The 24,873-nt window shown below is 39.6% G+C and overlaps 1 protein-coding gene, 1 long non-coding RNA gene and 1 pseudogene across 3 annotated transcripts; 2 read left to right on the top strand and 1 right to left on the bottom strand.

The window, feature by feature from the left end:
* The first annotated feature begins 5,128 nt into the window (after positions 1 to 5,128).
* On the top strand, positions 5,129 to 11,537 carry LOC104435317 (arogenate dehydratase/prephenate dehydratase 1, chloroplastic). Of its 2 annotated transcripts, XR_001986875.2 has the most exons (12): positions 5,129 to 5,792; positions 6,815 to 6,882; positions 7,027 to 7,119; positions 7,579 to 7,779; positions 7,925 to 8,005; positions 8,089 to 8,184; positions 8,858 to 8,935; positions 9,027 to 9,116; positions 9,206 to 9,273; positions 10,253 to 10,334; positions 10,784 to 11,072; positions 11,160 to 11,537. XR_001986875.2 is itself a non-coding variant. In XM_010048094.3 (11 exons), the coding sequence occupies exons 1-11, from the start codon at positions 5,516 to 5,518 to the stop codon at positions 10,838 to 10,840; spliced, it is 1,191 nt and encodes a 396-aa protein (XP_010046396.2). In that variant the 5' UTR covers positions 5,129 to 5,515; the 3' UTR covers positions 10,841 to 11,529. The 2 variants fall into 2 exon arrangements, 1 of the variants encoding a protein (XP_010046396.2); XM_010048094.3 differs by having other exon boundaries at positions 10,784 to 11,529.
* A 5,337-nt stretch (positions 11,538 to 16,874) lies between these two features.
* LOC104435310 lies at positions 16,875 to 19,116 on the top strand. Its single transcript, XR_723612.3, has 2 exons — positions 16,875 to 17,095; positions 18,153 to 19,116. It is a non-coding gene; the product is annotated as an uncharacterized LOC104435310 (long non-coding RNA).
* Positions 19,117 to 21,700: 2,584 nt separating this feature from the next.
* LOC104435299 lies at positions 21,701 to 22,878 on the bottom strand (annotated as a pseudogene).
* Between the last annotated feature and the right edge of the window lie 1,995 nt (positions 22,879 to 24,873).

Below are 24,873 nucleotides of genomic sequence, written 5' to 3'. Positions count from 1 at the left end.
CTATTTCAGGACTACTAGTGTGGAAGAAAAAAGCACACTAAACCATATTATTGACGAAGATCAAGACGGTGAAGATTGGAGAACAATTATCAAGGCCGAGGCAACCGCTACATTGTGGCTCATGCTTGTGGATCATAAGCAATTGCATCTTAGGTCACTCACCTAGCTTTTGCTCATGCCTTAACCTACTTGAATGCCTACGACGTCAAGCTTTGGAGATTTAGAGTAATTAATGAACGAAATCGATGTTGTAGAAGCCTATTTGGTTAGCGGGGTATTTCATAGTTCGAGATTTATCTAAGAGAACTTCCTAGTGATAAAAGAAAGAGTCAATCCATTATTTATACAGTGCTGAATTTGGAGTTTAGTTTAGTGACATACAAATTTCGTTGTCATAGGTGCACAGTGGTGAATAGTACTGCAAGATACTATTCAAGATGAAAATTTACCATTTTTTGACCTTTCCATCATGCTAAAGATGAACCAGTCGTTTGGTATGCTGTCTTATCTTTTCCACAAGATTGACCTTGCTTGAATTGGACATGTATATTTTGAGAATGAGACCAAATATTTGCTGTGAAATATGAAAATGATATATGATCTAAAATATAAATGTATTTGATTGGGTTGCCTCAATTTACAACATGAACATGAACCTACATATCTATATGTTTAATTTAAGGTACATGCATCTTAAATGACTTGTTATGACATGGTGGATGTCTGCATATGACATGAGATCTAGCCATGGCCTATTCCGCTCTTTAGAGTGATGCGCCCATTGTTAGGGATGCCTCGTATCAAGATTATTATATCTTATGGACTATAGTATGATGGTGTGATATGATATTGAAGCATAGGTACATGCTATATTCTTGCCATACTCTAGGAGTCTCACTAGTTTGGATGAGTGACGAAATAATTATGGTTCTTGTATGATGGTTTCCTACTATATTAAAAAGATACAATAATGTTAACTGGATCATATTTTTAGATGAGACAAATGAACTTACACTTGCTCGTGTTGCCGCACTTGGAAATCAACCGGACAAACTGTTCAAGCTGTACTTTTGACTTCTTGAGTTAGGTAGTAGTGACTAGTGAGGCCGAGGAATTCCTACTAGGGAATTCTATTAGACGTGAAACCAACGCTTTCTATGTCTATGTATAGCGATTGCTGTCATTGCTAAAAAGAAAAACTTACAATTGTAGGAAAGGACACATTTGATTGAAAACATGACATCATAAAACAATTACTAAAATTTGGCGTTATATCAATTGACATATAAAGTCAAAAGTAATTTTAATTAGGGGTGAGTATGGTTTGGATGGGCTGTTCCTACCTTGGAATTGGGAGCTGCCTATTAAGGACCGGTCCAATTCCATGGACTCAATTCCTAGGTGGGTCCATGGAACTGGTCTCCAATATGGTCTCCAATCCCTACAAAATTACATTCATCAATTAATATCACTGTGAACCGAACTTCTACGTAGAGCACTAAAGCTTATTCGGCCTCAAAATTTTGGACTGAATTACGAGCCATTGATTTTGATTAAAGATTGAAAACTAAGGGAAGAACAAATTGACAATACTCATTAGCCATAAACTTGATCTCTCCAAAGGTTATGGTGCGGTCTTCTCACAATTTCTCGATATTGGAAACATGTGAAGATTTAGACTCTACTTAGAATTCTTAACCTCCACAGAAGTCAAAACATTAATTGCTTGATCTATCTTTTTTTAATGTCAACCTAATTTAATCACGGGAATGGTTAAGGAGAGACCTAATTATGCTATTAAAACGAGCCATTGCTTTTAATTTCATATCATGACGACAAAGTGTCCCAACATTTATGGACATCTCCAATCAGTCCCCTCCATCATCTTTGTTTGTTTATTTTGTTTTGACTAAGAAAGCAAGTAAATAGATTATTAGAATGAACAAAAGGTAGGGGGTTATTCTTATTACACACCTAAAATATAAAATTAGTTAATAATATCCAATACTATATGTGCACACACATACATATTTATTGGTTGAAAAACTACAAAATAATTAAGTAATTGAGTTGAGATTTCTTTTTTTTAATTTATATATGTACCGGTTCAGTTTGGGTGGGCGGTTCCACACCCGGAACTGGAATCAGGCCGATACTCACTGGTTCTAATAAATTAGAAATGGGAACTAGATCGATCCTCATGGGAACCGCTAGTTCCGGTCCAGTTCGGTCCCACTCTAGGCGCTTTGTTCCTTTGCACACCCCTAAATTTAACCAATCCTTTGGCTAAAGCTTTGGAAGGAAGCAAATGTTTGAACATCAAGGAAAAGGGGACTTATGCTAATTCAATATATCAATTGCGGTGGTAACCCAACCATGTGAGCAGAGATTGCACGATATAGGTCCACTTGTGTGATTACAAGCTACTTTGTTGATCCCGTGGCACCAAAAATGCACTGAAGTCCCTCCTCCTATGGTGCCACTGATCGGTGCTGAACTACATATTAGGCGAGGATGAGTTAAGTTCTTGATAAATTCTATATCCTTTATTGGTAGTCTATCTAATTGCACTGTATGCTTGAAGAATTTACTTAATATAAGTGTATAGGGCTACTCCCACGAGATTCATTGCTGGGTCCCTATAGCACTTTTGAATAACCAAACGTGCATGGGCTATTCTCGAAAAGCTGCGTTGAATAACAAGAATTGTAGGGGGTGTAACGTGATTAGTGAGAACTCTAAATTAAACAAGAGTCGTTGGTTCATAGAAGTTATAAGCTTCACTATTGGTTTTGCAAGTTATTTCTCAGTTTTCTTTTCTTTTCTAAATTTGGTTTATAGTATAAAATACATCAGATTCGATTCGTCGCACTTTACTGCGAAACTGACTCCTTCTCTTCTTTAAGAATTATTTTGAAATATGCGAGAGGTGGTTGTGTATAGTGCATTTCAAAAAGTCAATCTACAATCAAGATCGAACATCTCTACATGTGACCTTAGACCATTATTGACTTTCTACTGATCATGGTTCATTTAATGTACTAGTCATTGCCTAATTATTTCGCCAGCTGTCGCAATATTTATTTTTAGAAAGATTAGTCAGTCCTTGTATACTCGGTCTTTCTCCTATATATACCGACCGCTCTGCTCCTTTTTTGATTTGCCCAAAACTATGCACCCAAAGATCTTCGCACAAAGATACTCTTTGACCTCGCTTTCTTATGGTTTTGCATGTTATGTATTTCCACTCTACCTAAAAATTGAATTTAACCCTACTCAAGAAGTCCTTTGAATATTGAAGGATGACTGCTACACATCTTTTGGTACTTCGTGGAGGGTGTAATTTATCCTCAAGGACAATGATCGGACACCCCAGACCTTTTCGATTTATATATCATGTGGGCTTCGCACAATGAAAATTCATATTTGAAATGTGATATGATCTCGATCCATAACCAATTTAGCTTCCGGTGGTGGCTTCACTACTTGGAACATAATGAACATATATTATCCTAAGCACCAATTCGGAAATGTAGGAAAATTACAAAAAAAAAAAAAAAAGAAGCCATATACTTATAATATATTGATCGATTCAATTTTAAATCTTTCAATTGTGTTAATTGAGTTCTAAATATTTTTTACGATTTGTCAATATAATCCATCCAATCAATTTTAATAGGAAATTGATGATATGGACACTAGTTGTCCCTACGCAGCACACCTGATGGACAACTAGCACTAACATAGATAATTTTTAATTTTTTTAAAAATTGAAATATTATTTTTTTTTTTTATTTCCTTGCTTTTTTTTTTTTTCAAACTATGGGCTGATGAGGGCATTGAGCCCTCACCTAGATCTAGAAGAGAGTTGACCTTCACTTGGTGGTAGAGAGAGCCACGAAGCCCTCGCTTGTGGTTGGCGAGGGTTGACTAGCGACATTGGTAGCCTAGAGTTGTTTAAAAAAAAAAAAAGAGAGGAACAAAAGACATAAAAAATTAGAAAAAATATTTAAAAAATTATAAAAATTGTCCACATTTGCCTTGATAGTGTCATGTAAGATGACTTAAGATGACTGGTGTCCACGTCAACGGTTTCCAATCAAAATTGGTTGGATGAGTTACAATGGAAAATCATTAAAAGGTTTTTGACCAAATTGATACAATTAAAAGATTTAGAACTAGATTAACACAATTATAAATAATTTAAGATTGTTTTGATAGTTTTTTTCTCTTGAAAATGATGCTGGATATTCCTCACTGTCGTGGAAAAAAAGAAGAAGAAGAAGCAGGAGAGGAAACCTTGACTTGGTTGTCCTCAAGGCAACTTCCGCAAAGCAGATATTTGATTTGTTGACTTATTTTTTCATCAGTCATTACGTGCGATTATGATTTATCTGATTTTTCTTTAAACGGCGAATGGTATATCATCACGAAAAGGTCAAACGGGAGAAAAAAAGAATATTTGTTTGACAAAACTAAGGTCTTTCAATATAAACAGATAGTAATAATTTAGATCAATATTGAATAAGATGGACCATCAAAGTTGGTGAGCACTTTTCACATGATTAGAACACCCTTAGTTTTTCTCAATATATAAAAAACGAAAAAAAAATATTATAAATCATTAATAATAGAAACTCGATATCTCCACGAGGTTACCTAACAACCTCCTATCCCTCAGTTTTGAAATTTACATCCATATTCTCTGCTAAAAATCATTATAAAACCCATGTCGAATCGGGCACGTAACATAACCCGTGAAAAGGAACTAGTCTAGCCAATACAAATATTTCCTAGATGTCATTCGGTTTGATCTTTTAGTTCAATTGCATAAAAATGATTGCGAATGACCAGAAAGCTTTAGGTTCTCCTCCTTTAGTTTAATAAAAAAGAAATGATCCTCATATTTTAAAATTTCTACAATTTCCAAGAACACCGTCTCTCAAGATATTCTCAAAAGATTGATAATCGTTGGATTACAAATGATAATTATTGTAAGCCGCTAATAAATAAATAAAAATATATATGCAATATTTTATGTATGGACTGCGATAAAGCATTCCCCTCAACAGCTTAAGAACTTTCTCACAACAACTCCCTCTGAGGACCTAAAGCTCTTACCAAGCCCACCACACCATAGCTTTTTGCTAATGGAGAAATGTTTGCAGACAAAAGTGATGTACGCACTTGGCGTGTCTATCCTATCTATCTACCCATCTAAAGTCTAATCCGATTCCAAGAAAACGTGCACCGCACCATCACATTTCCACCTAATGCAATGCTCCCCCACGTCCGCGTGCTTCATGGGCTCTTGTCCTCTCTCACCGCATCCTCGTACCACCTTCCGACACACAAGCCTCTGCAGCAGATCCTCTGTTTCAAGAATTCGCTTTTTTAAATCTCTCGTTCCAGCAAGAAAAGGCGCGGCGGACTGGGTTTTCTTCCCTTTCCTCTGTGAATTCATGCGCTAGAGGACGAAGCGCTGTTTTGTTGGGGAAGCTCTTAATTCTTTGCGATGACGGCCTTGCGAAATTCAGTCGTGTTGGGGAGTGCCGGTGATGCTTGGCAACAGGGTCGTGGTGAGCATTTCCTGGTCGCCCCGAAACGGGTCGGACTGCTCAAGTCGGCGCACTTCGGTGGCTTTTCTGGGTTGTCCGTCCGGCGGGCGGTCAGGTCCGTGGAGGACGAGAGCTCGTTGACGTCGGCCACTGAGTTGCGCAGGGTCGTTGACCAGACGGAGACGAGTGTTTCCAAGAGATTGCGCAAGGACAAGGACTTGACTTCTTTTCCCAGTGGGTAACATAGAAAAGCTTCTTTGGTTGACTTGTTTTTTTTATCCAAAGTGATTGTTCCAAGCTGCTCATGATGTGTTGAAGTCTCTCTTTTTGTGCTTTGACTTGTTGGTAATAGTTTGTGTGAAAACCTTGGTGTAAAAGATTAGAAATGAATTGCCTGTGGAACTTTGATTGGTGTTTAATCACGGTCTCATGTGATGGAGTTGAGTGAGCTTGCCTGCATACAGTTATTTCATTAGCAATTGTTTTATATCAGTGGAGTTTCATAACTGTCCATTGAGATTGAAGCTCACATTGGAATTGACTTGTGTGAAAGATTGTGAGTTCAGCTTTCTGAGGGCAGAAATGCTGGTAATGCTGATGGAAAGTTTTACCTATGGATTTCTGTAATTGGACTTGTGTTTCACAATGAAGATGTTGCAGTCCCAGCTAAAGAGAGCAATGATAATTTGGATAGGCTGGATTGACTTCTAAATTTAACTGCTCCAGTGACGGGGCAAAGCAATCTCAGAAAGGACCCAATTATAAGCATCTTTTATAGGTTTATATCCTTCAATTCAGGGTGATCTTCATGGTCTTGTTACCTGAGCTTGTATCGGCTTTCTATTTTCTATAGAGAAAGTGACACAAATGATCCCTGAACTTTGGCCGAATGTGCAATGTCGTCCCTGAACTTTTGGTGCATATTGAATCTAGTCCTTCCATTAATTTAAGTTCAACGATAATAATAAACATTTCATATAGTTCAAAGATTAGATTGAACATGCGCCAAACCACATTGAACAAATTAAAAGTTCAGGGACGACATTGCACATTGAGCCAAAGTTCAAGGACTATTTGTGCAATTATCCATTTTCTATGCTTTGGCCTATCCTTGACCCGTTGCCCAGAATTTGTTTAACATGTTAAGTTGTGTAAGGTTCACAGCATTTTGCTATCAAATGCATACTGTGATGGGATCTACGCTGCCTTGTCTAACCATGCTCATCTTGATATTTCTATTTCTCCAATAAATGTAGGGCCACTGACTGTTTCTGATTTCTCTCCTACTCTAGAGAATAAGTCAAAAATGCAGATAGCATTCAAGGTAATCATCTGCGAAGTTTTTCCTTTTGCTTCAGTGCAGTTGGCTAAAGCATAAGAAAACAGGAAAATGAAGTTGAGAAAAATGAGGATGAATACCATGTCTAAGGCAGTCTATAATCTAATATATGCTGAAAACACATTGCAGGGGGTACCAGGTTCATTCAGTGAGGATGCTGCTCTTAAAGCCTATCCTGACTGTGAGACTGTTCCTTGTGATGAGTTTGAAGATGCTTTTAAGGTTCAGAATTACCATACAGATACTTGCACGTAGAAATAACACTGCAAGTGACCACATCTTTTTGTAGTTTTCAAGTCCATAACAAGAGAAAACGTGCCACCTTGTCTTGGAACTCATCTGCCAGGCAAAATGCCGAAGCATGTAAATTTATTTAAACCATCTTACAGAACTTTCAGCTCTGTGAGAGCTTGCCCTAGCGTAGGCATTTGTCAACAAACCAATTAAGAAAATTTTATAGTTTTCAATGCACTAATTACCCTTATGTTGTGCACAGTCATTGCCTTGAAAAATGAATTATTTCAAACAAAAATATACTTAACTAGTGGGCACTAGTTAACATAACCCTTTTTACAATTTTCCAAACTTGCCCTGGTGTATGAATTCCAATTCCATGATCATGCATATCAATGTATATCAACTTTCCTCCTCATTTCTACTTTGATTTGATTTATTCTGTAGGCCGTTGAACTATGGTTAGTTAATAAAGCTGTTCTTCCCATTGAGAATTCTTCTGGCGGAAGCCTCCACCGCAATTATGATTTACTTCTCAGACACAGACTTCACATAGTAGGGGAAGTTCAGATGGCTGTCAACCTGTGTCTATTGGCTCTTCCAGGTGTTAGAGCAGAGCAGTTGAAACGTGTTTTAAGCCATCCACAGGTGAGATTTCTATCTGGTCGTCTGAAAAGCAATGCTTAATTTAGTCTTCATGGGGTGGATGTGCACACAGCAACAGGACTATTATGGGCTGATTTATTTTTAAAGGCAGAACCTTTATGTATGCGAAATCCATCTCTTCTTGCAGGCACTTTCTCTAAGCGATAATGCTTTGACCAGGTTAGATGTTACCCGAGAAAGTGTTGATAGCACAGCTGGTGCTGCTCAGGTATGCTGTAGATTTATAAGGTGGGTTGCCTTTTACTTCTGCACTGAACAGTACCCAGTTGTTCTTGACATGAAATTTGGTAGTTTGTAGCATTGAATGAACTGAGGGATGCTGGAGTCGTTGCAAGTGCTCGGGCAGCAGATATTTATGGGCTTAATATACTTGCAGAAAGAATCCAGGTGTTGTACTTCATTAAACTTAAGACTGCTCCTTCCTTTCATTTAGAATATTAATTCACTCCTTTGTATCCCCTGATATGACAAAATATGGTGTCATGCTTTCTGAAAATTTTATATGTTTTCTTGGCCTGCTCCTGTGGTTTAGACTTCGCAGAATTAGTGCAGAAGTATTATTTACAGAAATAAAAATTGGTGTTTATCTCGCATATTTAGTACTTCAGAGGAGGATTGACATAGAAGTTATTAATATGGTGAAGACTTCTTGTGTGTATTGGTGAAAAACTTTTGCTGACTGATTGTAGTCTTGACTGGGGATAATGGTGGTTCAATGAGGTGGATTAGAAAACTCAAACTACCAAAAAACTATTCTATTTTACTAGAATTGGAAGAAATCCTAACACAGAACCATCTAATGAGGGCACTGTTTCATTCTCTGTCATTGGGACCTATGTTCTTGATTAAATGAAAGAGAACATGAAGAATGCTAGTTGAGATTATCGTAGAACTGATGGCCACAGTAGGCTAGTAGCGGATGGATCCTACAGCAATGTGTGGACATCACACCTGTTTCTGACTTAACTTCACCTGTTCACATGACTTCAACATGTTATTGCAAAATGAGTGCGATCACATTCTTCCGCATTCCACTACCTAACAATTATGCACCTTGCAGGGTGACTCTGATAATGTCACTCGCTTTCTTGTGCTAGCAAGAGATCCCATTATACCAAGGACTGACAAACCTTTTAAGGTGACATTTCACAGCAGTGGACATGTGCATTACCTGTTTTGATTTTTTAGTGGACCCTTTTTAATTCTAGTATGGTCTCCCTTCCTCCCAGACAAGTATTGTCTTCACCTTGGAAGAAGGCCCTGGTGTGTTATTTAAAGCCTTGGCTGTATTTTCCTTGAGAGGCATAAATTTGACTAAGGTATATCTGCAAGGCTTTCTTTAGCTTATATTAGATTTGCATGACTTGGTAAATAAACTTTTACCTGAGTATCAAATGCATAATGTCAGATCGAAAGCCGGCCACAGAGAAAGCGACCGCTTAGAGTTGTTGATGACTCCAATACTGGAAGTGCCAAGTGAGTTCTTAAATTCCTTTTTCATTAGATAATTTGATCAAACTCAAAGACCTTCTTGTTTGCATCCCTTTGAATTATTTTATTAGGGAAATTGGGAGTCTTGGACTCTGAAGTTGAGTAGTTTAAATTGAATTGTGTTCTGATATTTGGGAGCATATATGTCTGGAAATGTGTCATCCAGCCAATGTCCAAACGATTTTTTTTTTTTTTTTTTTTTTGATACGTCAAAAGGAAACAATCTTTGTAGGAAGGAACAGCTGCTAGTTGTCCACATTTATTTTGTTCTCAAGGGGGAAGTAAAGTCTCTCCACGTTAACCTGCAGATCATGGCTTCCACAATCATCTTGTCGTTCCAGGAAAGGACACAATAGAACATGTTTGTTGATAGTTACATCCATAAAACAGAGCAAACGCACAATTTCTATGTAAATCCTCTAAAATCTTTAGATTCCTTCGCCCTCTCCATGTTAACCTGCATATCATGGATTCCTGCCACAGAAAAGAAACAGTCATCTTGTTGTTCCAGAAAAGGACCCAACAGAACATGTTTATTGATAGTCACATCCATAAAATAAAGGAAACGCCCAATTTCTATGTAAATCCTCTAAAACTTTTAGATTACTTCGCCCTCTCCATGTTAACCTGCAGATCATGGCTTCCAGCCACAAAAAAGAAAGAATCATCTTGTCGTTTCAGAAAAGGACCTGACGGAACATCTTCATTGACCATTACATCCATAAAATCATAGGAAACATCAATTTTCTATATAAATCCTCTAAAATTTTTAGATCTCTGCATTGTTAATATGTGCTGCCTTTTCTATTAGTTGCATTTTTTTGGCATCCTGATTTCCCTTTATACTGTTTGACTCCTTCATTGTCATATTCATATTTTGTCATTGCACTCACCCTGTATAGTGCATGCTTCTTTGTGTAGTAAGTCAAACAATGTATGTGGTCTGATGGCTCTAATTTGGCAGATACTTTGACTACCTCTTTTACATTGACTTTGAGGCTTCTATGGCTGATACCCGTGCTCAAAATGCTCTCGGACATCTGCAGGTACTGTCACCATCATTCTCAGCTTGAGAGAATATGCTTTCTGCTTGATTGTTGGTCATATCTTAGTATTCATAAGTTCTTGGTGCACAAAATAAATAAATAAATAAATAAACGAGAAGGAAATGAGAACACATATGGTCAATTAAGGTGGTGCACCTTTCAACAATAAATCGAAAAATGTCTAACTGCAGTTGGTTAATCAGCACTTCAATTGTTGAATATAAGAGATCAGTGAATCAGAGTCCAGACTGAAATATTGGTCATCACAGCAACTGTTGCTCCATGTGCATTAATCTATTTTCTCTATGCTGACATTGATGAGTTCTATTGGAAAGCTGTATTCATCTTAGATTGAAAATTGGTCTGGTAACTGTTGTTTACCCATACGTGGTTTCTGCATTTATGCTGGCATAACCTGCAACCATGACGAGTTCACTACCTCTATGCAGGAATTTGCGACCTTTCTGCGTGTACTTGGTTGCTATCCCATGGACACAAGTGTTTAGTTGCTTGTCCATGCCTCTTCTTATCACTGTTATCCTCGTGAATCATGGATGAGAATGCAAACCATTTAGAAATCTGAGTCAGCTGGAAGCTTGCATTATTCGTTTGTCATTTGCTAAGGCGGGATCAGTATTATATACCCAAGTGAGAGAATGGAATTCTGCATTGGTTAACTGCCCATCTACAGGAGCAAAAGGATATGCAGGGCTGTAGGATATTGCCTGCTAGATAGTGGTATGTTGGGACCTTGGTGCGGCACTTATGCATGCTAAGCAATGGGGAAACGACATTGTGTTGAATGCTTGGCTTGTGTTTTAGCAGGATGTGAGCTTTTGAGATATCTTCTTGAGGATCATGCAGGCATGATGCGTGTGGATCAGTTATTTGCGGGGGCAACCAATTCTTTGTCAGATACAAGACAGGTTACAGGTTTTCTTTTTAGTGAACCAATGAAGTTATAGCTTTAGATGTTGGTTGGAGCTTCCTTGCCATCACCGTCTGCATTGTTCATGTGCTCCCTTTTTGTGCTTTGCTGAGGAAGTTTTCTTTTAAATCTGTAAACTGTGCTTTGTAAATACTAAAAACTCATCCAGCTATTCTTTCCTCCTGTGGAAGATAATAGTGCATGTGGGTGGCTAGTTTCTTACTCGGACCATGACAAAAAATTCAGTTCATACTAGTCGATTTGATATTAACTTATGTTAGGTGTGACAGAATGGAATTTCAATGGCAAATGGAATGAGTTCGTAGTGAAGTTGGGCAGGACATAGAACAGAATTGGCATGACCCCTGCACTTGGTTGTATCTAAGGAATGACGTGAAATTAACATGCCGGGCCTTTTCCTGTGTTTGGATGGGTTTGGCATCCAAATGAGTTCGTAGTCCTACACAAGGTTTATAGATGTCGACTTCGAATGTTTGATGCCATTCTGGCTCTCATCTCGTAACCCGATAGAAGGAGCAGAACTTTCCCAGAATTGAAGTCTTGCCAGACCGAACATATTCCGAAGTCTTGCTCCATCTTAAGTTTGAGGACTTGTTCTCATTCGAGTTATGAACAGAAACAGTAGGAAGAACTACCATTATTCTGACGCAACATCAACCGATGACCATTGAAAGATTAGACAGGAGAGAATTTTAAAAGAAAGAAGTCACTGGAAAAGGACGAAAGGTCGCAAAAATTAGAACCACCGAAAGTTGAATTCCTATTGTCAGAAAAGAAAAGGAAGCTGACAACATGATTTATTCCAGTTATGCTGTCAAACTTGGTGCTCCCTTTTCTTCCGTGGCCATGAGTAGATCCTCTCATTTTCTTTCTTTCCCCTGCCCCCTTTCTTTCTCTAAGTGTGCAATTTCTGTGGGATAAAATCAGTGGCCATGTTCACAGAATCAGGAGCTTTGAATTTAGTCCAAGTTGCCGTCTCGGTGCTCTCTTTTCCTTAGGAATACATGACAGCATCGTACAGTGTCCATATCGTAGAATATGCAAATAGATGTAAGATCGCTAACTACTCAAGTTTATGCTGTTTAGTTTATATGCACAAGACTCGGAAAACGGGAGCAATTAATAGATGGTACATTATGTTGGCCCGGGGGACGATTATGTGATGGCCACTGAACTTTGTGGAAAATTGCAGCAACGTATTTTCTTCTTGCCATTTCTTTTTGGATTAACACCACGAAAAATCATAATCTAATACATTTATTAAAAACTCAAAGTTAGTACATTTGTGATAAATTTACTCTCAATTAGTTTTCATCAAATTAGATTAATATCACGAAAAAACCATAAATTGATATATATGTGACTAATAAAGGGTACCGATACATTGGTCAATCCCCATGTATCATACAACTTAGCAATTTAATCGTATAATTTAATAAAAATTAATAAAAAAAATAAATTTATCATAAATATATCAATTGAGGAAGCTTTTTATGGTATTAAGAAAGGTTGAAATTTTGTACCCTCTGTAAAGAGCTTTTACGGAACCCATCGAAGGCCTCTGCGTGACAAAGTGATAAGTTTGACCCGAGTCGAGAGATCATTCGATGGCATTGAATTTAGATTAGACATCACTTTAATCTAATTGGTAATCACAACGGTGCCACTGCCCACTATAACTAAAAAGCCGTGCAAGCACTAGTTCTCCAAAAGATTTGACCACTGTAGAGCACTACACATTCTCAGGGTGCCGAGCGGCCTTACCGATGGAAATTTGTGGGGGAAAAAAGTGTCAAAAAAATCCTAAATCTTTTGGCTTTCTACCGATTTAGTTCTAAACCTTTCTATGTTGTGTCAATTCAGTCATTTTCGTTCAATTTTGGCCGGATTTGTTGACTGGATGTCGGCCGGTTGACGTGTACAACTTTTAATGTAATATTTTTGAATATTTTTATTTTATTTTTCTTTTTTATTTTTATTTTTATTCTTTTCTTTTTTATTTTTCTTTTTCTTCTCATCTTCTTCCTCCAACCAGTTAGGAGCTCGGCGACCAACCAGAGGCGACCGCCGGTGAGGTCGAGGTCGACCTCGCCGGCCACCTCGCCAGTGGCCACGAGGGCAGCCTCACGCCGAGCAGGCAAGGCTCGCCCTCGCCAGATCTGGCAAGGATCGAGCCTCGCCCATGGCGGCAAGGCTCGACCTCGCCCGGATCCGGAGAGGGCGAGCCTCGCCGATTGGCGCGAGGCCGCCCTCGTGGCTGGGTGGCGAGGCTCGCCCCCTCCGAATCGGCAAGGGTCGAGCCTTGCCCATGGCGGCGAGGGCGAGCCCCGCCAGCTTGGTGCGAGGCCAGCTGCCTCGGAGAACCCGGGAATCACAAAACCCCCACCCTCGACGAATGCCGCCGCGGGAGAAACAGCGAAAATTCGGGGCCGGAGCCGCACAACTAAAGACACCCCCGAGCTCTCGTAAACCCTAGAGACGACGATGACAACTAGCGGAGGAGGGAGGAAATTTCTAGGGCGAGATTGGGATCAAAGAACGAAGCCAGGGAGGAGTCCGGTGGCGAGGCTCGACCCTTGCCATCCGATGAGGGCGAGCCTCGCCACCCGAGCCGCCCTCGTGGCCACGGTGAGGTGGCCGGTGAGGTCGAGGTGGCTCGGCGAGGTCAAGGTCGACCTCGCCGACCTGGAGGAAAAAAAAAAAAGAAAAAGAATAAAAATAAATAAAAGAAAAAAATTCAAAAATATTAAAAATATTATTAAAAGTTGACACGTCGGCGTCGATCAGCCACGTTAGTCGGCCAATGTCCAGTCAGCAAAATCCGGCCAAAATTGGTTGAAAAAGACTGAATTGGCAAAACGTAAAAATGTTTAGGACTAAATCGACACCAAAAAAAGGTTTAGGACTAAATCGGCATAAAACCAAAAGGTTTAGAACTTTTTTGACACTTTTCCCAAAATTTGTGCATGCAATTCACAAAAAATTTGGGCATACCACCCTCAGCCGCAATCCGAATAGCTCGTTAAGTATATAAGAGAGAGCTCAAGCATGAGAGGGCTAATCCGAGTCCTAAAGTCGGACGCCTTAACCCGAATTTTAGATTGCATATAAATTCAAGAAGCTGGGTATTGGTTGGCAAGCTGGTCCCCAAGCTCAGTATGAACACTCTCCTTGACATGCGTGAATTCTGTTTTAGTTATTGTTTTCTCAATTCTACTCGACTTGGATTGATGGAGACAAATGAGGTTGCTGTCATTATCAAACAATGAATGACTGTCGTCATGTTACTCTCCTAAATTAGACGTAGATCCAAGGAAAAATGATCTAAAAATCCAGAATTTTGGAATCTTTTAATTTTATCAATTAAGTCATAATTTTTTTTACGTTTTGCCAATGAACCAATTCAACCCATTTTGGTTAGAAATTGTCAAATGTGAATGCACGACCGTTTTCGTGAACAATTTTTTTAATAATATTTCACTATATTTTTATTATCTATTATTTTCTTTTTTTCTAACCCTAGGCCATGCCAACCACCTTGGCCGGCCAACTCAAGGTTAGGAAAAAAAATAGAACTTAAAAATAATTGTAAAAATTATTTACGTCAGCACTAACCGTGCCACATAGGATATCCAATGTCCACGTCAGCGATTTTTGCCTAAAATTAGCCGAATAGATTCAATTAGCAAAAGGAAAAAAAAAAAAAAAAAAAAAAAAAAAAAGCTTTATAATTTAATGGACAAATTGAAAAATTTATGACTAAATTAGTAAAAGTATAATAGATTTTGGACAACTTTCCTATACATCAAACCTTTATAGATGATAAATTCTGACTTTTTGTCCAAGAAAATTAGAACATACCTCTTAGATAGTTCATAATTTTATCATTCACCTTATCAGTATGGTAAGACTATAACTAGGACCTTTTGAGGTCCAGTGCAATATACAAGAATATTTTCTCTCATATATTTCTTGGAGTCTTGATTAAGTAGGAAACATTACGAGGGAATTGAATGGATTATAGTGTCTACATTAACTACAGAGTTGAGAAAAATCTTCTACCCTTCAATGATTTTGATGTGGTAAAGAATGGAGGTGGAGTTACTCTTTTATTTTGTCGGGGTGAAACAAAGTAAAATCCATAATCGAATTATCAAATGGCACATTCTCACTATAAAGATCACAAGTATTAATATAAAGCAATTGTATCATAAAAAACTCTAAACTAGAAAGATCCCAAGTATTAATATAAAGCGATTATATATGTGACAAATTTACTTTAAATTAATTTTTGACCAAAAAATTTAAAGTTGTATATTTATGACAAATTTACTTTCTATAAATTTATGTTAAAGTTTTTATTAAATTAGTTTAATATCAAGAAAATTCTTAAACCAGTACACTTGTGATAAATGAATGAGTTAAAACATCAAATCGATATATTCGTCAACTATTACATGTTATTTAAATCAGTAATTTGATCATAAAATTTAATGAAAAATTAATAGATTGTAAGTTTGTCACGAGTTTATATGTTTAGAGTTTTTAATGGTCAAAAAATTAATTTAGGGTAAATTTGTCCCTTGGATATCAGTTTGGGGTTTTCGTAGCATTAATCTAAAAAGTAAAATGCTTGCAAAAGCAATGTTCTTCTGCGGTCATGATTATGATAAAAACCCTTGTAAAATTACAGTAAAATCTAGGAAAACAACTGTTAAGTTATAAAAACTAAGAAAAGGTAAAATGACGTCACCGGAGGTCTCTACTTTTAACTCTTGCTGTTCAAGTCGAGAGAGAGAGAGAGAGAGAGAGGGACCGCGTGGGGGGAGAAGTGGGGTCGGCATTGCTTTGAAAATAAAACCTACATCAACAATTTTTTATGACATCAAGTCCACGTCAGTAACCAATCAGCTAAATCAATAATCCTAACAGTGCAAATCCGAATAGTCGCGCTTTATAAAAAGCGAAAGAACCATTTTGAACATTAAAAAGAAAAAGTAAAGAAGTAGAGGAATACTTTCAAATTTTGAGCAAAATTATAGAGACCATTCATTAATGATGTTATCCCAAAAGAAAATTAATATACAGAATGATATGATGAACTCCAAGTAACCATCTAAATGACCCTGTCTGAAATCAAGCAAAGCTTTGCAAAGTTAGTGAATATATATAAGCAAACCAATCGTACCACACTTAACATTAGTTTTATAACATTTTTTATGTTGGTGATGAAACATGCCTATATATAAGAGCGAAGCCAAAGGGTGTCCTATAAAGGTTTGATAAATACGTAATAAGTCACTTGTTAAATTCAATTATGCATAATACGACACGACAACGAGAACGGCAAAACTTTCTTCATCGGGCATTTTACGAGCGTCGCCAGGACGCTCATTGACTAGATTCCCTACACCTCGCGTCGCAAATTTTCCAACCCCGGTCGTACCGGACCAGCCGCCCGCGTGCGAGCATTACGTGGAAAGTCCCTTCACTTCTCGCAGCCCCTGATTCGTTCACGGTTCAAGGCGATCCGGTGGTAGCGACACTGCGAGGAGAAAAAGGCATCTCTTGAGACCATCAAACGTCTGTCTGCTAAAGGAATGGGACTGTTGTCGTCTCCTGGTCCTTTCCACGACACTGAATTCGAGAACTGGACTAGGTTCAATGAATCTGGTCAGCTCATGGCCCCGCCGCCGCCCTATAAATTAAGCCCGCATATTACTCTGCTCTGGCAGGCTGCTGGGGCCGTTGGACTTTGCATCTCCCCGTCGCTCTTCTTCGCACTCCATCTTCCTCTCGTGGCAGAGAAAAGGTATACTCATCTTTTCCCTCTTTTCTCGCTTTCGTTGCAAAAGGGTCGTGCTTCAGTGATATTTATTTTCTTCTGTAACCTCAGAAAAAAGATTTGCTTCTGCTGATTCCTGTTTAGGAGAAATTTTTCTATTAGAAATGTTTAGAAATGTGTTTTTGTCGACTTAAGAAGTGGATCGGCAGCTCACATGAATATTGATATAAGGGACTGGATTTCTTTTTTTTCTTTTTTTTAATAGTCTTTATGGAATGTTGTGAGATGACCCTTTTTCATAAATGCGTTTGAACTAATGCATTTTTGTTGAGAGCTTGAATTTTGGTCTTTACATATGCTGTTCTCATCAATCTCGCCAGAAAGAATTATATTAGACTTTCCGGTTTAAATCGTTGCTTGAAGTTTATGAAATTTGCCTGCATGTTTAGTTATGTAAACCCTAGGAAAGTATTCATTTCCCAATCCATGTACATTTTGGTTCCCTCCCAATCCACCTGCTGATTTGCAGCAAGATTTCATTCCTGATGCTTATGGCATCTCACCTCTTGGATTCCCAAGTCTTTTTGGGTCAATCTTACTTGAGCTACTGCCAAGAGAAAATTCTGAGACATTTGAGAAAGCAATGACGTTGACTGACTGGTTCATCAGCCGTGGGCGTGCGGGCTCCAATCATCAAAATCTGCTGCGTTCTCTTCAAGTCAACACGCATAAGAAGTCACCTTCGATCATGATAATTTAACTCCATAAGATTCTCTGTACATGATCCGGCTTTACATCCCCTTTTGTTTATGGTCACGCTTTCATGGAGATTTCCACGCATGGGCCATCTCTACTCTAGGCCCCAGAGCTTCGTCATTGCCGATTCAGTATTTATCCCAAATTTTGTCCACTAGTCTCCAGCCACCGTGGCACGGCCCCAACATGTTTTAACTCAATAATGGCGATTGATTTTATTTGCAGCTACTATTGAACAACTTGCCAAATCCCCCGTAGATCTAGCATGTCGTCCTTTTATTTTAGCAAGGCCTTTCTCACGATTGATTGTGCCAATAATGCGATGCAGGTTTGAATAGTTCCGAGTGATAAGTCCCGCTTTGTTGATCATGGGTTAACTGGTCGCCAGCCCGCCCCTTCTCGTCGTTCAAGGGACTCGAAGAAAGTAAGTTTCAGCTGTGTTGAAGCGGTAGGACGCATTTGCATGGAGTACTAGTTCGGAGATGCTACGATGATGAATGGAGTCGTAAAGTTGTTGCTAATCGGTTCTGAATGTGCGTGCATTGGCCTGATTCAAATATGAAAACCACGAGAGATGGACAGAAGCTGAAGACGAAAACCAAGGAAATGTTCAGGATGATGTTCAGGAAATGTGTCTGATTTGTGACAAGTTCTTCGTATTCTGAAGCATTATCTGCACTGGATTCAGGTCTCTGAACAACAATTTGTTTGTGGACGCTATTATTTCAGCAGTTCCATCTGCTCTCTCGCACTTGAATGGAACCTCAGAAAACTCGATCGTTAAAACGGCACGGCATTGCTTGGAGTTGTAGGAGTTCGTCCTCGACCATGACAAGAAATAAAGGATTCGTGCAATGGCACTCGGCAGAAATTCTTTCACCGTGCAACGTTTTCATACGCCGGGTCGCACATCCACCATAAAATAGAGCATCAAAAAGGAGCTGCCAAGCTGCTTGGAATGACAGATTGGGATACACCCCGTTTGTTCATCCGTGGCGCTGCTTCTCTCGACGACATGCCTGTGGTACAAGTCGTCCTCATCTTCCATGTGAAGAGTTCCCCTTCGTGACTTCAAATGTGTTCCGACAGTTATTCATTCTGTAGTACTTTATTGAGACTATGGTGAGTTCGATGCGAGTAGCGCAAGCTGGCGACAACATGTTTGCCTACTCAGGTCTTCTCAGCGCGAGATCGTGCTTTTTTTTCCCTTGTGTGTCGTCAGTTGTCATAAGTATTTACCACTTCTCATGCACAATAACAGGAAATACATACTGAATTGGTTGGGTTCTCTCTCCCCTTATCTTCTAGCTCCTTGTCTATTATTAGCCGCGAACACCTCCGTCGCAAGGGCAGCTCCTGAACACTCGGCCTTTACGGACTCTCAGGTTAATCACTCACTCGATAATGAGTTTTCCTGCCGCAACGCAAAGGAAAATAGCTTGGTTCGGCTTTAGAGTTGCATACGGCGGTTCATGCTCCCAGAAACTCTTCTATGTTATGGAAGTCCAAAGGAGAATGAGAGGCATGATCATCAATAGAGAGCCTCTCTATGGACCTCTGTTTTGCCCTCTTCTTGGGCTATACAGAGGGAAAGTTCATGCTCATCATACAAGCTTTCCCTTCTAACGCCATCGATAAGGACTGAAGCGTTAGGGACGACCATCAATGGCCAGACACCATTCCGGGTGGAAAGACTTGGCCAGGCTCAATTAGGACGCAGTTAATGCCGGTGGCTCGTTAACACGATATCATTAGACAACCAATTGGACATACTCGTCGTAGGTTTCTTAGCATAGTGAGTGAATGAAAAAGGCACGGTTGATTTGACGTTACAACCACACATTTTTCACACAATAAAAGAGCTCCACGAAATGCACCCTTATCTATGGTTGAAGTTGATCGAGACAGGCAATTCTTTCCCGAGGGAATACATTCCAAGCAAATCACCCTCTTGGACCCTAAGATCTACACGATTCATCCTGTAATATGCTTAGACCTGTCAAACAGGTGGATTGAGTCGAGTCATAATCAAGTCAATTCAAATTAACCTATTAACTCGTCTATAACCTGTTTATTCAGAATGCAAATCTAGTTACCTATAATCAATATCCGACCAGACTTATACTAATAAAATACTTTCATTTTAATCTAATGTAGGAAAAATCATATTCAAATTGAAATGAGAATGAAGATAAAAGTAGATTGGATCTAAGTTAGTTGTAAACTCACTTGCGACCCATTTATGACTCACTTAATAATCATATTATATTTAAATCCATTTACTGAATATAATTAACTCATATATTAACTCAGTCAATCATTTATGAGTTAATAAATGGGCATATAACACATTTTGACAGGTCTAAATATGCCCAATCTTGTTTTTCTAGTAGACCTCATTGTCACCCCTTCGTTGTCTTCTTCTTCTTCTTGGTTTTGTGGGGAATGGAATGAATCAATTGTCTCTACTTCGTCCTACCCCAATGAATGCTACGTTTTGGTTTGGCTTTTTTGGGGAAAACCGAAGTCAAAGTTGGTGTGTGTAGCCCGTCAATAAGCCCATTCAATTCATTCCGGTTGCATTTTAACACAATATCATTAACAAATCAATTTGATATACTCATCGGGGGTTTCTTAAAATAGTAAGTGAATGAAAAAAGATACGATCAATATGACGATAAGATCTCGCCTCTTTTACACGATAAGAGAGTTCCACGAAATGTACATTTTATATGATTAAAGTTGATCGAGACAAGCAATTCTTTCTCTAGGGAATATATTCCAAGCAACATCACCCTTTTGGACCCTCAGATCTACACGATTCTTCCTGTATTATGCACAATCTTGCTTTCCTAGTTGGCCTCATCACTACGCTTTCGTCATCTTGGTTTTGTGGGAAACCGAGCGGAATCGGTTGTCTCTATTCCGTCTTAACCCGACGAATCCCGCTTTTTGGTTGGGCTTTTGGGGAAAGGGGAAGTCGAAGTTGGGCATCGCCTGTTTTAGAAAAGCCCATCAATTTGCACCTCGGGACTAAGCTTAGCCCGTCCAAATCCTGACAATTGTATTTCGATTTTTACGTCTGACATAATAAAAATTCCATGATAGGGACCTGAGTTGGTGGACCCTCACGTGAAAAGTGGTTGTCTCAGACTCCCAGGTCTGATTCCGCCAGCACGAGCCACCTAACTTCGAGAGGATTAGTTCTCTATATTTTTTCACGCATCATATTAAATAGCCTTCCGCGTCACTGTACGCAATACCCAAGAGTCAAAAGTCCTTTAAAATATCATCTCGTATTCCGTGACAAAATACAAATATCATTTTCGAAATTTGCAATTACAAATCCTTACTCTTTCCATTGGATTTCAAGTTACATTTCCTTACTTACACATGGTATTATCGATTGTCATTTTCGTCGTCCCCAAATTAGCGCATTCTTGATATAGTATTTCCATTTTTTTGCGCAAGATTTCGGACATGCATGAGAGCAAATAGTATCTCCAGATTATAGAGCCAAATATAGGTTTTGAATCTGCGAGAAGGGTTTTAAAAGATTTTTTTTTAATATAATAATGAAAGAACAAAAAGAGATGCCGGGCATTTGCGAGCGGCAGGACCCTGGTTTCTGATTGGTGAGATGGGTAATGGAATCTTCGCACGGCTCTTCCGATGAGAACAGCTAGTTGCGTTAAAGAATCTCCAATCATCCCGACCCCAGTCGATTCAAGAAAACGATATCTCACGGCCTGAGCGATCTTTCCAAATCGAATGCAACAACAAACTAGCAAGTAGCAACAGCTGTTCGAAAGGGAAAGATTGGAAAGCCAATCGACAAACCCCGCGAGAACGTCAAGAAGTGCAGAAGATGCGGACTGATCGAACGCGAGAGAGATGGGTTTTCATTTTCACTTTCAGAACCTGCTCACTACAGATGTCGATGGCGGCAGCTGGGACTGGTCCCTTCGAGTTCGATTATTCTACGACAAGGTGAAGAAATCAAAAGATCAAGAATCGGACGAGAAAGACAAACCACTTTTTGTTCCTTGGTTCTTTTCAAGCCTTCTTTGCCTTGGGTTTCTGGATAGGGAACAGCAGCTTGAACGCCCACCCGGCCAGGCCCGCACCCACGAAGGGGCAGATCCAGTAGACGTAGAATTGGTCCCACGTGTTGTGCCGGTCGTTCACGAACGCCCACCCGTACGCGTTCGCCGGGTTCATCGCCGGCCCGGTGTAGCTCGACCCGACCATCACCATCCCCACCGTCGTCATCGCCACCAGCCACACCTTCACCAGCAAGCTCCTCGGCCCCTTCACGAATATCACCAGGACGGCGAGGCTGATGGTGAAGGTCAGCGCGCCCTCGGCGGCGGCGCCCGCGTGCGGGTCCACCTTCAGCGACGGGCCCCGCAGCATGTGCTTGTACCGGGCCGGCATCAGCAGCAGGATGGCGTTGGCGCCGCCCACGGCGCCGGCGGCCTGGGCGGGGAAGCGGACGGCCATGGCGAGGAGGAGGCGTCGGGGCGGAGCCCGGCGGCCCGGAAGGCGACGGTGGTGGCGGGGTTGAAGCTGGCGCCGCCGAGGAGGGCGCCGAGGACGCTGAAGAGGAGGACGAGGGCGGCGGCGAGGGCGGTGGTGATGAGGAGGCCGGCGAGGGACTGGGGCGGGACGGAGAGGGCGGTGGCGGAGAGGTAGGTGAGGGTGCCGAGGGTGGAGACGCCGGCGACCCAGAGGCAGGTGAGGACGGCGTCGCCGGCGGCCGATCTGAGGAGGCCCATGGCGGCGGCTTCGGCGCTGTTTCGAGTTCCAAGGCGGCGCCGAGAGCCGAGATCGGAGATCCAAGAAGAGAGGAGGAGGAGGAGGAAGGAAGAAGAAGGAAATGGGACAAGCAGCGAATACGCAGAATCTTTAAAAGGAATCGGACGTGGGAGATTCGGACTCCATTATCGTGTAGCGGCGAGGCATTAAGTAGTCCTTGTCGACCAGTAGCAGCAACAGAAACATGTCGAAATCTTTACATAAAAAAATAGAAATAAATCCATGACTAGTGATCGGGTGATTCACTAGTCATGGATTTATCATCCCCGCCGTGCGTAAAATGAACTCTTCGAAAATGGAAAATATCCTCTCCTATGCTTGGTTAGGTGATTCACGAGTCCAGACCCACCACTGATCTCAGATGGACCAAAACTAGTGATCGGGTTCTTCCCACGTGCCGCAACAACAAGAAAAGTTGCCAGCCCGCGTCCTCGTTAAAAGTTAAAAGTCAAGACCGGCGTGCCGTACTGTAATAAGGGGGTAAGGACGGTTGAAATTCTGAACGGAACTCTAAAACGTTTAAAAGGTATAATTAAATCATAAAATTTGTTATGATTGATTTTTAAAATTTTTCCAAAAATACAATTACTTAATTATATTTTTTCATAATTTTAGGACTCGATTACTTTTTTAAAATTTGATTATACTTTTGTGATAAATTTTGATGCTTTTAATGGATTTATCTCTTATAATAATAATGATAGTATTAGTAATAGTAATAATAGTAATAACAACAATAATAAATAATAGTCACATTTGTCTAAAATAGGCAGTGATTCGATGGGATTAGGTAGATGGACGATTCTTGCCGAAGGCATGAATGAAGCCTTTCGGTAGGTAGAGGACGATAATAATACTAGTGACCCCTCCTGCGTTTTTCCATTAAACCCTGGTAAATGGTTAGGTTGCAATTTTCAGGGTCCAAGGGACCATCCCTCGTGCCCCCGTTGCAAGGTCGGGTCGCTCTCACTTTGCGCTTCTTGAAGGACTTTTTTATTTGATTCTGACCTCCTCGTCCTCTTTCAAGAAAAAAAAAGAAAAAAGAAAGCCTAACTTTTTAATTCAAATAGATTTTAGAAATTGCAGCGCTATCGACGAGAGTGAATATTCCATTAAATTTTATCAATTCCAATTTTTCCTTAAATTTTTGTGTCTATGCTTGCTTGCTTACTTCTTGGATTTTCCCCCACCCCATTGTTTTTGTATTGATCTTTTGAATGGGAGAATATTTATCCAGCTGGAATATAGTTCATACAATTTCATGATGTGACTCATTTGATGACTTGAAAATGTGTTGATAAAAAATGAAAAAAAGAAAGGAAAAGAATACGATGAGGAAACGTCAGATACGTGGTTGCTCAGTTGGGACAAGTAGAAGATGATCGACACCCGGTTTGGCCTTTCACCTGAAAATCTTTTCGTCTATAATAAATAGCCACGCCTAGATCATTTAGGATGCATTTACTTTGCAAAAGATGAATAATTTGAAAATTAATTTTCTCAAAAATAATTACTTATAAATGAATGAACAAAAAAAAATTATTATCTACGAAAAATATTTTGAAGTAAATTATTGTTAACAACGGAAATATTGTTTATTAACTAATTATTTTAAGCGATATAAACAATCACTTTTAGGAAAATATATTTTAAATCATCATTTTTCTCGAAATAAATTGAGTCTTATTGACTTGTTTATTTCAAGGGAATTAATAAATTTATTAGGGGTGAGCATTGGTCCAGGGCTAACTCTGAACTAACCCTAGACTAACTTAATCCTATTGATTCTCGTTTGATTCCCAGGGAAATTGGGTTGGTCTTTGGTCCTGAGATCCCCGGATCAGTACCGTATGAGTTGATTATCGGTCTTGGAAGTTTAGGGTTAGTTCAACCCGAACTAACCCAGACCAATCATAACTATATATATTATATATCTAATATATTTTTTATATTTTTTATATATTCTAAAGAAAAAATCATAAGTCAAACGGCGTCAACAGTATTAAATGGCTCCTATAACGTCCTCCTCCAAACTTGTTATATTCTATCTTTTTTGTCCTCTTAGTTTTCAATTTGCCAAAATTCAAAAGAAATAGCTTTTTTGCTCACCAGTCAACACTCACCCTGCTCAACTTCCCCACTTTGTCCTATATCTCTATGAGCGATCTTAATTATTTTTATGGTTTCTCGCTTTTAGCAGGTGTGAAGTTTCTATTATTGCATTATCTTAA

This window comes from Eucalyptus grandis, chromosome 1 (genome assembly GCF_016545825.1).
Source record: "Eucalyptus grandis isolate ANBG69807.140 chromosome 1, ASM1654582v1, whole genome shotgun sequence".
NCBI lineage: Eukaryota > Viridiplantae > Streptophyta > Magnoliopsida > Myrtales > Myrtaceae > Eucalyptus > Eucalyptus grandis.
Note: the sequence above shows the minus strand (reverse complement) of the source record. Positions and strands in the feature narration are given on the sequence as shown.